Below are 14,558 nucleotides of genomic sequence, written 5' to 3'. Positions count from 1 at the left end.
AACTTGTTTTTGTTTTATTCTGTTTTTATTACGCTCTGACACGTTCTGTTGTCTTATTGTAATATTTGCGTAATTTAACAAGTTAAAATGGCAACATATTTTTTTAATGTATATTATTAATATTTTTCTAATTTCTTCGCTCGGTAATCTCTATTTTAAAAACTGCATTGATTGATGCCCTGAGGAAAGTGGAACTAAATAGCTTTTCAGAGAAGGAGGGACAGATTTCTTCAACGTACAATCATCGAACCGGAAGTGTACATGGAAGTTTCGTAAGTGTGGTTTGAATCTGTTTTCATGCTCTCCTCATGCTCTCTTTTGGTATGAACGACTTTAACTTTTTACGAAGCTATTAGGTAAGCTCATTTGATAATGGATAACAGGAGACGACACCGAGAATCTCCTGCCAGGGTTGTGAAGACAAAAATTAAGCAAGAAAAAGTGAGTCCCTCGCGGCCTCCGCGGGCTCGTCGATCCAGTTCAGGATCCAGCCGAGGCAGCAAAAGCCCTCCACTGAGACGACGAGACAGCAGGTGACAGCGAAACTGAATAAAGAGATTGGCCAAATACAAATATAAGAGCATTCCATTCAAATATTGTATTTTCTGGGAAGGATCAACAGGTGATTTTATATCATGTAGCCAGTGGTTTCATACAGAATGTTTCCTGAATTGTGTTTATAGATCACCAGTCAGAAGAAAGGACAGATCGCCAGCGAGACGAGACCGTTCATCGGGCAGACAGCAGGAGAGGTCACCTCGTCCCCGGACGAGCAGAAGCCCGCATCGCAGCACTGACGTCAGGTTAAAGCGGGTGAGTTCGGGCGAGCCACAGATCCACCTGTACGAGTTGTCATGAACAGAAGAGAACGCTGCGTTTGAAGTTGTTAAAGGCCACAGAGGCTTTTGGTGCGATGGTTTTGGGGACCTCCCTGGGAAAAATGTGATATAACTTAATTTGACCCTTTAATAAATAGTAGGCTATATTATTTACCTTTAATAGGAATTTAAAATACACTGTTCATAAATGTTAAATTGTAGATATTTTAGTATTTTGGAATATATATAATATGCAATTTCTGTTGTTATTTACCCAAAATGCTATTTACAGAAACATTACAGACTCAATATAGTGATAATAATATTTCAGTCTATATTATTTTCTTAAATAATAATTTCTATTACAAGTTGTTGTTATGCTTTTGAATATGTTACATTGTGGTTATTGTAGATTTTTAAAATTTATTATGACATTTTCAGAATTGTATTGTGTGTGTGTGTGTGTGTGTGTGTGTGTGTGTGTGTGTGTGTGTGTGTGTGTGTCTATAATATATGCATACATACATGCATGCACACTATACATAAATACATACAGTACAGGCCAAAAGTTAAGACACATTACTATTTGTAAAGTTTTTGAAAGAAGTTTCTTCTGCTCATCAAGCCTGAATTTATTTGATTAAAATACAGATTTTAAAAAACAAATATTGTGATATTATTACAATTTAATATATTTGGTTTTCAATTTATTATACTTTAAATTATCATTTATTTTTGTGATGCAAAGCTGAGTTTTCAGGATCGTTACTCCAGTCTTCAGTGTCACATGTGACATCCAGTCTATCACATGATCCTTCAGAAATCATTCTAATATTCTGATTTATTATGAGTGTCGGAAACAGTTCTGCTGCCTAATATATTTGATGAATAAAAGGTTCAAAATAACTGCATTTATTCAAAATGTCTCCTTTACTATATTTTTTTTTATCAATTTAACACATCCTTGCTGAATAAAATTATTGATTTATTTCAAAAAAAGAAAGAAAAAAAAATACTGACCCCAAATTACTGACCAGTAGTGTACATTGTTGTTACAAAATATTTCTTTTTTTAAAAACATTTGCTTCTTTTTAATTTTTTTTTTTTTATTCATTAATCAAAGATAAAAATGAAATAAAAATAAAATTAAAAAAGTATCACAGGTTACGAAAAAATATTAAGCAGCAGAACTGTTTCCAACTTTGAAAATGAATCATCATATTAGAATGATTTCTGAAGGATCATGTGACACTGAAGACTGGAGGAATGATACTGAAAATTCAGCTTTGCGCATCACAGAAATAAATAATAATTTAAAGTATAATAAATTGAAAACCAATTATTTTAAATTGTAATAATGTATCACAATATTACTTGTGATAAAAAAAATTCTGTATTTTTGATCAAATAAATGCAGGCTTGATGAACAGAAGAAACTTATTTCAAAATCATTACAAATAGAAATGTGTCCAAACTTTTGGCCTGTATTTTTTATATATATATATATATATATATATATATATATATATATATATATATATATATATATATATATATATATATATATAATATAAAAATGCTATTAAAAAAATTTAATGCTGACAATTGATGGTGGTAATATTGTGAATTGAGGGGAAAAAATGTATATTATGGTTTGACCCTTTAATATATAGGAATTTAAAATACACATTATCAATATATGTTAAATTGTGGCTATTTTATTATTTTGGGATATTTAATAAACCATTTTCATTATTCAAAAATGTTATTTACAGTTACATTACAGAATCAAATGAGTCATAATCATATCATTTTGTTTGTTCAATTGTAGGTATTTTGGAATATTTACAAACATTTTGACATTCATTGTTTTTTATAAAAGATTTTATCTACAGGGACATTACAGCATGGCCTGTTCACACCAAGGACAGTGACTATAATGATAACGATAATGACATAGTTCTAAATGTTGTTGTAAATGTAAAATGAGTCCAAACCATAATTATAAATGATAATATCATTGGAATCATGATTTTGTTTTCCAGTAATGAATGATAAAAACATTGACAACCAATCAATTCTGCTTTAAAGTTCTTGAACATTTAAAGCGGCAGATGGCTGCTAATATAGTTATTGTTATATTTATCTTTTTTGTTATTGTTTTTGGTGTGTGCTGCTGAACAATATCAGTATCAAATAGTGTTTCGTTCAGGCCTTTAAATACCTAATATATCTGTAATACTGTAGGCTATATTACTTTCTCAAATAGGAATTTAACATACAAATTACTATTATTGGATATTTTTCAATTATTTTTTTTATTTTGTATATTTTTGTACATTAGCGTTTTTTGAGCAATTTTCTTTGTTTACAAAGTATGTTATTATTTACACTTATATTAAAGCATTACAGACCAACATGGTTTTAATAATATAGTGAGCTATGCATTTTATTTAATAGGAAATTTCAAAAATGTTGTTGTTGTTGTTTTAAATAAGTTACATTGTGTTTATTGTAGTATTTTAAGTAATTTTTGTTTACAAAAGATTTTATTGTTACAATTTTTACAGCACTATAGACCTAACATTATGTGGAGACATCTGAGAAAAAAATGGAATGACACCTTTTATATGCAGTAAATTATCTTCTTTAATAGAAGTTAAAAAAAAAAAACAAGACTGTATAGGTTTAGTTCTGTAAGCTTGCTTTTTTTAAAACCAAAATGTTCTTTAATATATTTATTTTGTATTGTATTTATTTATTTATTTATTATTGAAAGCAACCAAAAAGGCATACTGAGTGGAGGTTTTAAGGAAATTTTGTTTTTATGACAGGAGCAAGATGATCACAGAGGATCCGAAAGTCATCGGTATCGTGACAGAAGGGATGATTCAAATGACCGCAGAGTGAAAAGGGAGGCAGAGCGTCCACGACAAAGAGAGCGAGACAGAGAACAGGACAGAAATAGGGGAAGAGAACGGGATGCCCACATACAACAGCAACAGCAGGCTGAGAGGGAACAGCATAATGAGCGGCGGCGAGAGAATCGCCTCAGACAGGAGGCTCAGAGTGGCAGTGGTGACGACGGGGAACAGGAGTCTGGTGGTCAGCAGGATAGTGATTCTGCTCCTGCAGCTGAGAAGGAAAAGCCCAACTTTGAACTATCAGGTGCCTTGGTGGAAGATACCAATACGTTCAGGGGGGTGGTGATCAAGTATAACGAGCCTCCTGAGGCCCGTATCCCCAAAAGAAGATGGCGTTTGTACCCCTTTAAGAACGATGAGCCGCTCCCAGTCATGTACATCCACAGACAGAGTGCGTACCTACTTGGACGACAGAGGAAGATTGCAGACATTCCTATCGACCACCCTTCTTGTTCCAAACAGCATGCTGTTTTTCAGTACAGGTCAGAGCAACAAATATATTATGGTAACACTTTACAATGAGGCTTAATTTGTTAACGTTAGTTAACTACCCCAGTTAACATGAACTAACAATATTTCTACAGCATTTACTCATCTAGAAATGCTATTATGGATTTTATATTGGAACAAATTTGAGGAAATGCGGATGCAAAAATATATATGTTGTAGTTTCTGTTACCCATATATGACGACTTCTGCTTGAAATGTGAATACCCCAGAAATGTTAAAAAGGCTGATTGACTGCAGAGATTGCATTCAGATCTGCCTCCATCTAATCAACCAATATGGACGGAACCAAATCCCTGCCTTACTTTTTTCATCTTTCACTCCAATTTACAGTCACAATACTGAAGAAAAGATCTGTTCCTGCTTCCGCAACACTGCAACTAGACATTTGCAGATATGATAATGAACACGCATGATATTGTTAGTGTGGACACTTCAAAAAACAGCGATTTTTATTTTTTTCATAGTGAAATTTATATTTTAGGAATATTTTGTGCACGCACTGATTTAAACAACAACACGCATGAGAAGCACATGGAGGAACAAGTGAAGAAGACAACCCAAATGTGACCGTAACCCAGTAAACAAATCGGCCTGTGCTACTTTCTGTTTCTGAACCGTATTTAAGTTTCACACAGGCATTCAGATTGTATTCGCTGTGGTGTTCATCTCAGAGTCAGGACCAAATACTTAAATTCTTAAAGACTTTAATTAATGACTCCAATGTCGTTCCACGCCCGTAAGACCTCCGTTCATCCTCGGAACACAGTTTAAGATATTTTAGATTTAGTCCGAGGGCTTTCTGTCCTTTGAATGTAAGTGTATGCCCACTCGCTGTCCACGTCCAGAAGGTAATGGAAACATCATCAAAGTAACAAAGAGAACACAATTCTGACATTGGGGAGGGTCAATTATGAAAGAAATGTCCTTTTTGGGTGAACTAACCCTTTAATAGACAATTTATTTTTAAACAAACATTTTTGCATTTTAATCTAAGCATTCATTGAAAATGTTCTGGTTTTGTATTGTTCGGTAAGCCTTTATAATAAGGTTTCTTTAGATAATTTAGTGGTCAAAATAATTAACTAAGATTAATAAATGTTAATTTTAACATTTACTAAAACTACTCCGCAGCAAAATAAAAGCTCTGTGAAATCAAGGCGTCATCAAGCTACGCTTTTGCTTTGAATAAGTGGCTTTAATGGACCTGAACTAACAATGAACAGTTGTATTTTTATTAACTAACATTAACAAAGAATAATAACTACTGTAACAAATGTAAATATTGCTCATTGTTGGGTAATGTTAGTTAATGGATTAACTAACGTTAACTAATGGGCCTCGCTGTAATGTATTACCTATTGTTTGAAACATTGTTTACTTTATACATTTGTGTATTGTTTTATTTGATTTATATGTTCTTTTTATATGAAAAAGCTGGATATTTTAGGACAACGCTTTTTGGTAACTTAATTCAATACCGTGTAATTATTATTTGAAAATGTAATACTGTCACAGGCCTAAATGTGACTTAAATTTTATATATATATATATATATATATATATATATATATATATATATATATATATATATATATATATATATATATATATATATATATATATATATATATATATATATATATATATATATATATATATATATAATTATTATTACTAAATGTATGTGGTAATATCTTCCCATAATGATTGACCTTTTCTCTTTGACTTTTATCATCTTCAGATTAGTGGAGTTCACACGGGCGGACGGCACCACAGGCAGGAGAGTAAAGCCGTACATCATCGATCTGGGTTCTGGTAATGGCACCTACCTAAACAATCAACGTATAGAATCTCAGCGTTACTACGAACTCAAAGAAAAGGATGTGCTCAAGTTTGGCTTTAGCAGCAGAGAGTACGTGCTCCTTCATGAGTTCTCCGACACAGCCGAGGTAGACGCAAAGAAGGAGGAAGAAGAGGATGAAGGTCTGGATGAATAGTCCTAGCCCCAACGTTTACCAAAGTTACCTGTTTTGTGCTGGTCTCTTCGAAAGAATTTCCTCTGTAGGAACAGGACGAGCATGAGTTGCTCATTAATTCATAATTTCCTTGTGGACAATGAAACGATAATGCCTGCCCAAGTTGTCTGTATGACTCTATTCTCAGGTTGATAGCTTTTGTATCCCGTCAAACTGTGTACAGTGTTGTCCCACAAAGCAAGTGCTCAATGCCAGAACTAATGAATCTATCTTAAAAAAAACATATATTTTGGATACTCTTGAAGTATAGAATATAATGTCCAGATTTGGTTACTGTAAATATACTGGATGTATTTGATGTGAGTGCTTGTTTCATGTGTTTTATTTTATAGTCTGTAATTAGAGAGAAACTGTTTTCTGGTAAGTTAGCGTCAGCAAGTTAATCATCCTCATGGTTATTCTGAAAATACTGGGACTAATTTGAATATTGCTATACAAAAAATGCCATCTTTCGTTAGATATTTTCTAATCGCTCACAGTACATTCATATTTGATTTTTAGCTGTTTTGTATTGTAAAATAAATATGAGTAATAATGAATGTGTGTTTGCATTTTGTTTGACTGCACACGTGTGAGCAAATGAGGAAATCTGAAATTGATGGTCCCTCTGATCACACAAACATTAATTCTTTGTACATTGAGTTAAAAAAATGTTTTTATTATTCTATATGCAGTGATTATAGAACGTGATATTGTAATGGTTCAGTATACATAAGTAAGTTACTATTTGACTGACACATTCACAAAATATACAGTGCTCAGATATATTTACTGGTAAAAAGATCACATTTTGCGTATAAACTGACGAGCTAATTCTGTTTCAAGCTTATTTCGTTCCATTTATAAAGGTTTGTATCGTTTCTGAATGAACTCAGAAAAAGCATCGTCAGTTTTGGGGACTTTTATTTTAGAATAATCCACATCCGGTTTACAGCATGTCTATAGCGTCATGGTGCAGCGACATTTTCAAAGGTTTGTGTTTTGTGTGTGTTTGTCTTACGACATACATATTTAATTTCCAATATACGTTAATCCTATTTCATCTTGGTTTTGTTTTATCTAAAATATTTTGTTTACGGGTGCCAGTACAGACTTATTCACAGATCTAGCAAATATGCAGTCAGTAATATTTGCATGTAACGTTAAGTATAATGATAACAAACGATTTCCAGTAATTCGAAATAAATGTCTATTTGAATTTAGTTGTAGCTTGTTTTAAATCTTCGGTTTCTCTTACGGAAATTATATTCTGTCATCTTTTATTTACCTTCATGTGTTTCCAAACCTGAATGACAGCCACGTTTCTTACAACGCAAGTAAATGGTGACTGAGACTTTATTTTGTAAATACATTCAGTTATCTTTTAACTTGTAGAATTTGCATTATTTTCTAATAAGTTGTCTTTCTCTTTTAGATGTAGCTTAGTTTGTTTGTTTGCATAGTGGGGAATCTGTCTTCATCATGTCATCATCACATCCTTCAAAACCAGCTCTACATTTCGGCCAGGTTGTGATTGGTCCACCGGGTTCAGGTAAAACCACTTATTGCCGGGGCATGCAGGAGTTCATGAGCCACCTTGGGCGCAAGGTGGTTGTTGTAAACCTGGATCCTGCCAATGAAGGGTTGCCTTATCCATGTGCCGTGGACATATCTGAGCTCATCACTCTGGATGATGTGATGGACAGTCTAAAACTGGGCCCCAATGGCGGCCTCATCTACTCTATGGAATATTTAGAGGCAAATTTGGACTGGTTACAGAACAAGCTGAAGCACCACCATGACAGCTACTTCCTATTTGACTGCCCAGGTCAGGTAGAACTCTACACTCATCATAATTCGGTGAAGAATATATTTGCACAGCTGTCGAAGTGGAATTTTAGGGTAAGTACATGGTGGGTACTTTTTCTAAACTTATTGATTATTTATAAAGATGTGTTTCCGGTCTAATTTCATCTGATATTGGCAGCTAACCTCAGTGCATCTGGTGGATTCCCATTACTGTGCTGATCCGGCCAAGTTCATCTCGGTGTTGTGTACGTCCCTGTCCACCATGTTACATGTTGAATTGCCACATGTCAATGTGCTCTCAAAAATGGACCTCATTGAGCAATATGGCAAACTTGGTAAGATAATATAGTACAGACTAATGCAGAAAGTCTATAATCATTTGTGGATGAAATTTTCCTTTAATACAACCTCTCATTTTCAAGCATTCAATCTGGACTTCTACACTGAGGTTCTTGACCTGACATATTTGGTGGAGCACCTCGCTTCGGACCCTTTCTTCAAGAAGTTTCACCACCTGAATGTGAAGTTAGCTGAAGTGATCCAGGACTACAGCTTGGTGTCTTTTGTACCTCTTAATGTCCAGGTTAGTGCACATTTTTGTAATTATAATTTCATCCTGTAGCTCAAACAGTAGAGTATGGTGCTAGCAACGCCAAGGTCATGGGTTCGATACCTAGGGAAAGCTAGAACTGATAAAATGTGTGCCTTGAATGCATTGTAAGGATGTATTCACACTTGTTGTTTGGTTATGTTTTTTTTTTTTTTTAATCCAGACCAAAAAAGAAAATGGTACATTTAGTCCTGGTTTGCTTGGCATTCACGCTGTCATTTTTAACACCAAACCTAAAGATCTAAGGTTTATATTTTGTAACAGAACTTACCGAAAACCAGAAACAATGGTGTGTGCTGGGCTAAACATGCATGTTGTATACTCCTGGGCAAAAAACAATGGGCCAAGCCCATTTTTTCATCATAAATGGAAGCTCAAGCATGTTTGCTTGACATGGGAGAACCAATGTGGTTAATTCTTGTGTGTTACATAGCACGTTTGAGCTTCCTCAAGAACTCATGAGGTTTGTTCACACTTGTCAAGCGGTTTCAGTTGAGCTTCTGCTTATGTTCACTGATCAATGTTTGTATGTGAACTAAACGTCATAAACAGTGATCGGGTTTCTTCAGAAAATTTGGACTAAAGTGCTCAATTCATGTGGATTAGTTTTACTATCTGGCTTGGCTTGGCCTGTATTTGTTGCCCAGTAGTGTATTTGTGTACTTAGGATGCTATTTTTACCAGCTGTGAACTCACAAACAGCTTATAAAATATGTAAAGGAGTCAAAATAGCAAAAGAAATTCCTCTGTTGCACACAAACGAAGATCTGCTGCAAGGAGACGGCGGGTCTTATGTCAAGAAGAACAAGGTATACTTGAGCATTTTGCCGCAAAGGGTCGTATCTCCTGTCCTGTTTTTGGTTCATTTAGATAGAATTCGTTTTTAAGGTGTCTCTGTCTCACATCAAGGTTCAGATGGCAGCGTTCACACGTATTCAGATCTCACCAGAGTTTATTTTAATCGAACCAAACCTGCCATTCCTTAATCGCTTTGGATAAAAGTGCCTTCCTCATACATGCATGTAAATCTAGCAATTTGTGGCATGTCTTTTGACTATTGTTATTTCACTACAGGACAAAGAAAGCATGATGCAAGTTTTGAGAACTGTGGACAAAGCCAATGGCTACTGCTTTGGAGACCTGGAGGAGAGGAACATGCAGGCCATGATGTCTGCTGCTGTTGGAGCAGACTTCCAGTTTAGCACGTATCCTTATCATACTGTTTATTTTTCTGTATTTTTTAAAGGTGTTATAACACACTTCCATTTCTTTGTGCATTCACAAACTTGAAAGATCATCCTTAACAATCTATCTCAGAACTCTTGGTGTACAGGAGAAATATGTGGTGCCCGCTGGGAAAACTGTGGAGGATGAAATCATGGATTTGTAACCTCTTTTTTTATATTGATTAAAAAATAGAAGAAGAAAAAAAAACCTAGCAGTCCTGTTTTATTTCACTTATTCAAACACTGTAGATATATTGGAATTCCACAAAGGCGTATATTAAATACATGTAAATACTAGACAGAGTTTAGATTTAAGCCAGGATTAGACCTTAGTTCAATTGGGTCTGGTGTGCATCTTGAGACAAAACAATGGCACTTGCATATCTTATAACATGTCAGTGCAAATTGCTTTCAGTTAAAACTGCTCAATAATGCATTTTCGTCTGGGACTAGCTTAAGCTTTGTTTGTGAAACTGGGGGTTAGTGTTTGGGCTTGAAATATTTGATGCATAAATAGACTCGTGGACTTCCTTTTATGAGCAGCTTAGAATCAGCGTGTCAATGCACGAAAAGTACCACCACTAGAGGTCATAGTCGGCTACTTGTTCACACAATATAGTAGTCAGCTTTTCCTCGTTTATTATTGAATTTAAGGAAACTGCAGGCGCCCTATTTTTAATACTGTGTGATCGTATTCAAAACTGTGTCATTCAGATGGCACACATTAACCTAAGACACTTGTCGTGTCTTGCGTAAATGTGTAAAATAAGCGACAATTTGTTTGGGTAATCAATGAATGCTGCTGCTTTTGATTATTGTTACACCCTCGTAAAACATTTATAAAAAGGTTTTGGTTTCGTTTAATAATTTGCGCAGGTTTTCTCACTCGCTCTCATGATACAGGGCGCGTATTTTGCGAACTTGTGGCAGAGCCGGAACACCTTTCATATCATGTGTAGTCTGGACCTTGAAAAGGCCTTCTCACTCGCGGAAGGACACAGGAATGCATTGTACACGAGAAGGAGACATGACAACTATGTTAGATAGTGCTCGGTATTGGTAGAACTTGTCTTTTGGTCAGGTTTTTCTTGATAATACTAGTAAAATCTGATCTAGTAATTTAATCCTATGTATGAAAGTGCCACAGCATCACTCACGAATAAATCTGCACAACAGTCACCTTAACATACTTGTGCGAGCCACGGAAGTATTCCGGGAACCAGAAAGAAGTGCTTCGCCTCTTAGCGCACTCGGTTAGGGAAACATGGAAAACGCGGGATGGAATCTGAAAATAACATTGCAGTCTAAAAACGCTTGTGTCAGTCAGATAACTTAGTATTATCTATATATGTTAATATGTATGCTGCGATATACTGTTATAGATAACTGAAAAAGAATGTACAGATGATAATCTTGTAATTAGTGCACACACAGGACTATATTGCACACTGTATATATACGTCATTAGAATCTCATGTGCCAAAGCGTTACCCATGTCGGTTTATGATCCAGTCCACATTTTAGACGAATCCGCTGGGTAAAAACAGGAGACAGAAAGGGAATGGAGTTGGCAATGTGAAATCTGTTTCTGCTTTACAGGTTCTCAGTATGTTCAAGCTTAACTGTATTTGCTCTAGGCATCATTTAGGGTGATAAAAGAAGTTTAGATATTTCAGTCGGGCTGGAAGTAGTTTTTTGTGTGGCTGAACTGAAAGAATTTTTTTTGCCGTATAGGAAATGCATTTAACAGTTTTAATTTTTAATTTTGCACATTTAGGCCTATTATGTCATGATCTTTGAGATCTGTTAACAAAATAAATTTACACATAAAAAAAAGTAAGTATTTTGATGGTCTGAAAATCAAATCAAGTGAAATCCTTGGAAGCATGTATATATGTATGTATATATGTATGTGTGTGTGTGTGTATATATATATATATATATATATATATATATATATATATATATATATATATATATATATATATATATATATATAATTTATTTATTTATTTACTTTTCTCAGGCAAATAAGGACACCATGAACAACTGCCCATAAATATTTTTGTTGTGTTATGAATGTCATGAGTGTGTGCCGAGCACACGATTATGCCCCAGTTATGGTTTCCTATGGCTCTCTGGAGTGGTACTTCCTTCCCTAGCACACTTCAGAGAGTAATTTTGTGTGTGTGACGGCTGCCCAGCAACCTGCTGGCTGAGGACCAACTTCCTTGTGTCTGCTCTTGCTACTTTATGGATTCCCATGTGGGGGTGTGTCTGAGAACAAGGGATTGAATGAAACTCTGATTGAATGAAAAGCTATGCTGAGCAGTTTCCTCCCTTTACCAACAGTGTATACATGTGGCTTATTGGCGCACCGAGGGTCATGAAAGGGTTCGAGTACACATGGTTTTGTTTACAAAGAAAATGTGACATACTTTGTACTCCGCCTCATTAAAACTGTTGACAAACAAGGGCAGATGAAAGCCGTACTTGTTTGGCTTTCCTTTTTCGCTTGCAAATCTCAGCAAAATCATTATATCTTCCAGATTTAATGCACCCTCAACCATTTCAGGCAAAGAGCAGCGTGTTTAAAATGACGTTTATTTAGAGAGGGAAGATGGGAAATCGGCAACCATTAAATTTCACTATTTAGCACAATTTATTGGATTTAATTGTTTGTTGTGATGTTCTAAATATGTGGAATTCTCTTTAACATGTTTACTTACAGTAAAAAATATTAAAGTTCAAAACTGATTTGTGTGTTTTGTAGCTCAACTGGTAGACCTTGATGTTTGTAACATCAAGTCAATGATTTTGTATGAATTTGTACAATGTAAATCGTTAAAAAAAAAAAAAAAACATACACATGAGATGACAAATCATAAGAATTTGCCACTAAATGGCTAAAGTGGCCTTTTGTGGCCAATGCAGCATCAATTTTTCTTGGGAATGTCAGATACAAGTCTTTCACAGTGGCCAGAGGGATTTTGAGCCATTCCCCTTCCAGAACAGTGGGCAGGTCACTATTGAATTTGGTGGAGTAAAAAGTTTTCTGACTTGCTCCTCCAAAACTCCCCACAGTGACACAACATGTTTTTAGATCTGGTGACTGTGCAGGCCATGGGAAATGTTCAGCTACACTTTCATGTTCATCAAAGCATTCTGTCAAAGTCTTGCTGTGTGTATTCGTGCATTGTCGTGCTGGTCCACGGCACCCCCTTAAGGGTACGATGTTTGAACCATTAGGTGCACATGGTCCTCCAATGTGGTTCAGTAGTCCTTGGCAGTGACACACCCATCAAGCACAGGGAATGCCATGACATTGCAGGCCAAACATCACTAATCCACCCCGTGCTTCACTCTAGGCGCGGAACTGCCTGGGTTTTAAGCCTCTTTTGGGTTTCTTTACACTGTTACTCCGACGGAACAATGAGAGAGCATAAGAGAACAAGAAAACAAGATTTCCTCTGCTGGCTCCATTGAAACCAACGTTTAGCATTGGCATGAGTGACCAAAGTTTTGGCTATAGCTGTCTGACCATGAACATTGAGTCTGTGGAGCTCCCGAACAGTTTTGGTGGAAACAGGAGAGTCGAGGTGCACATTTAATTTTGCAGCGAGTAGCTGTGGTTTTATGTCGTATGGATTATGTCGTTTGGATCTGGTTCATTTTACGTGGTGGTATGCTAACATTACTTGGATATCATAGTTCTCGATGCACCACCACAAATACACGCTGTCCTGTTCACAGATCAGTCAGCGAGATGTGCAACAACAATTTGTTGTCTTTTGAACTCTATGTCTTTCATTATATTGTGTGCATAACAATATTTTATTGCTCTGCTATAACTCAACCTCCACACTCTGCTCTTATTGATAGAATGTAAAATCAATGAAGATTGGCCACCATATAGGCTCCAAACATTGTTCCGTGTTTCAGTCTCATTGTCCGAACCCAAGTATCAGTGATACTAAAATAACAGCTTTGAATGCATTGTTAAAATATTTACTTTGATAAAAGCATCTGGTAAAGTTATAACATGAAAATAATTTGCTAATGTATAGAAATAATATGATGGTACTGACACACACACACACACACACACACACACACACACACACACACACACTTATAGATTAAATTATACTGAATAAAAAAATGTACTTAACCTTGCCATCATTGTCACTGACAAAGGTTTCAAAGTTATTTAGAAAAGAGATTTTAGATCTCCAAATCTAATGTATGAAGCATTTCCCATAAATGATTCATCTTATTTCCATATTCTTTGCTTTAAAAATAAATTTCCCAGATTCAATATACTATTAAAAAGTGCCAGAGAGGATCTCCCTACTTCACAGGACACAACTAGAGTTGGCCCAGCAATGCTAGCGGCTCTGCAATGCATTAAGGTTGTGCGCTGCGCTGCGCTGCTCTGCCCATCCCCCATACTGAGATACCAAAGCAGAGTTGTGCTGCTTTTGCAAGCAGCAAAGCTTCAGCTCGAGTGAGAGGCAGGCTGGGAGAGAGGGGGTGGGGAGAGCAGAGAACGAGAGACGGTGTGTTATTCTCCTAAAAAGATATTTTTCCCCAGAGATCCTTTCTCTATCTCTTTTTAGATTCCAAACTGAACCACAGTATAAATA

The 14,558-nt window shown here is 35.6% G+C and overlaps 2 protein-coding genes across 5 annotated transcripts; both read left to right on the top strand.

Moving 5' to 3' along the window:
- Positions 1-191: 191 nt before the first annotated feature.
- Positions 192-6,827, top strand: snip1 (Smad nuclear interacting protein). Of its 2 annotated transcripts, none has more exons than XM_067448366.1 (5): positions 192-272; positions 384-533; positions 684-813; positions 3,653-4,224; positions 5,994-6,827. In XM_067448366.1, exons 1-5 carry the CDS (start codon positions 262-264, stop codon positions 6,247-6,249), a joined length of 1,119 nt encoding a protein of 372 aa, XP_067304467.1. In that variant the 5' UTR covers positions 192-261; the 3' UTR covers positions 6,250-6,827. The 2 variants fall into 2 exon arrangements, with proteins under 2 accessions (XP_067304467.1, XP_067304466.1); XM_067448365.1 differs by having other exon boundaries at positions 199-272; positions 350-533.
- A 346-nt stretch (positions 6,828-7,173) lies between these two features.
- Positions 7,174-10,138, top strand: gpn2 (GPN-loop GTPase 2). Of its 3 annotated transcripts, XM_067449589.1 has the most exons (7): positions 7,212-7,260; positions 7,585-7,611; positions 7,703-8,169; positions 8,255-8,411; positions 8,499-8,659; positions 9,761-9,891; positions 10,004-10,138. In XM_067449589.1, the coding sequence occupies exons 3-7, from the start codon at positions 7,750-7,752 to the stop codon at positions 10,074-10,076; spliced, it is 942 nt and encodes a 313-aa protein (XP_067305690.1). In that variant the 5' UTR covers positions 7,212-7,260; positions 7,585-7,611; positions 7,703-7,749; the 3' UTR covers positions 10,077-10,138. The 3 variants fall into 3 exon arrangements, with proteins under 3 accessions (XP_067305691.1, XP_067305690.1, XP_067305692.1); XM_067449590.1 differs by lacking the exon at positions 7,585-7,611 and having other exon boundaries at positions 7,174-7,260; XM_067449591.1 differs by lacking the exon at positions 7,212-7,260 and having other exon boundaries at positions 7,270-7,604.
- Positions 10,139-14,558: the final 4,420 nt, after the last annotated feature.

Source organism: Pseudorasbora parva, chromosome 7 (genome assembly GCF_024679245.1).
Source record: "Pseudorasbora parva isolate DD20220531a chromosome 7, ASM2467924v1, whole genome shotgun sequence".
NCBI lineage: Eukaryota > Metazoa > Chordata > Actinopteri > Cypriniformes > Gobionidae > Pseudorasbora > Pseudorasbora parva.
The sequence above is the reverse complement of the archived record's forward strand: the minus strand, read 5'-3'. Positions and strand labels throughout refer to the sequence as shown.

Excerpts from the sequence above, each read along its gene's own strand:
- snip1 (XM_067448366.1), top strand. Across the intron at positions 534-683 it reads CTGAGACGACGAGACAGCAG|ATCACCAGTCAGAAGAAAGG; the intron begins GTGACAGCGAAA and ends TTGTGTTTATAG. Across the intron at positions 4,225-5,993 it reads CATGCTGTTTTTCAGTACAG|ATTAGTGGAGTTCACACGGG; the intron begins GTCAGAGCAACA and ends TATCATCTTCAG.
- gpn2 (XM_067449590.1), top strand. The coding sequence starts at position 7,750 with ATGTCATCATCACATCCTTCAAAACCAGCTCTACATTTCGGCCAGGTT. Across the intron at positions 8,170-8,254 it reads TGTCGAAGTGGAATTTTAGG|CTAACCTCAGTGCATCTGGT; the intron begins GTAAGTACATGG and ends TGATATTGGCAG. Across the intron at positions 8,660-9,760 it reads TTGTACCTCTTAATGTCCAG|GACAAAGAAAGCATGATGCA; the intron begins GTTAGTGCACAT and ends ATTTCACTACAG.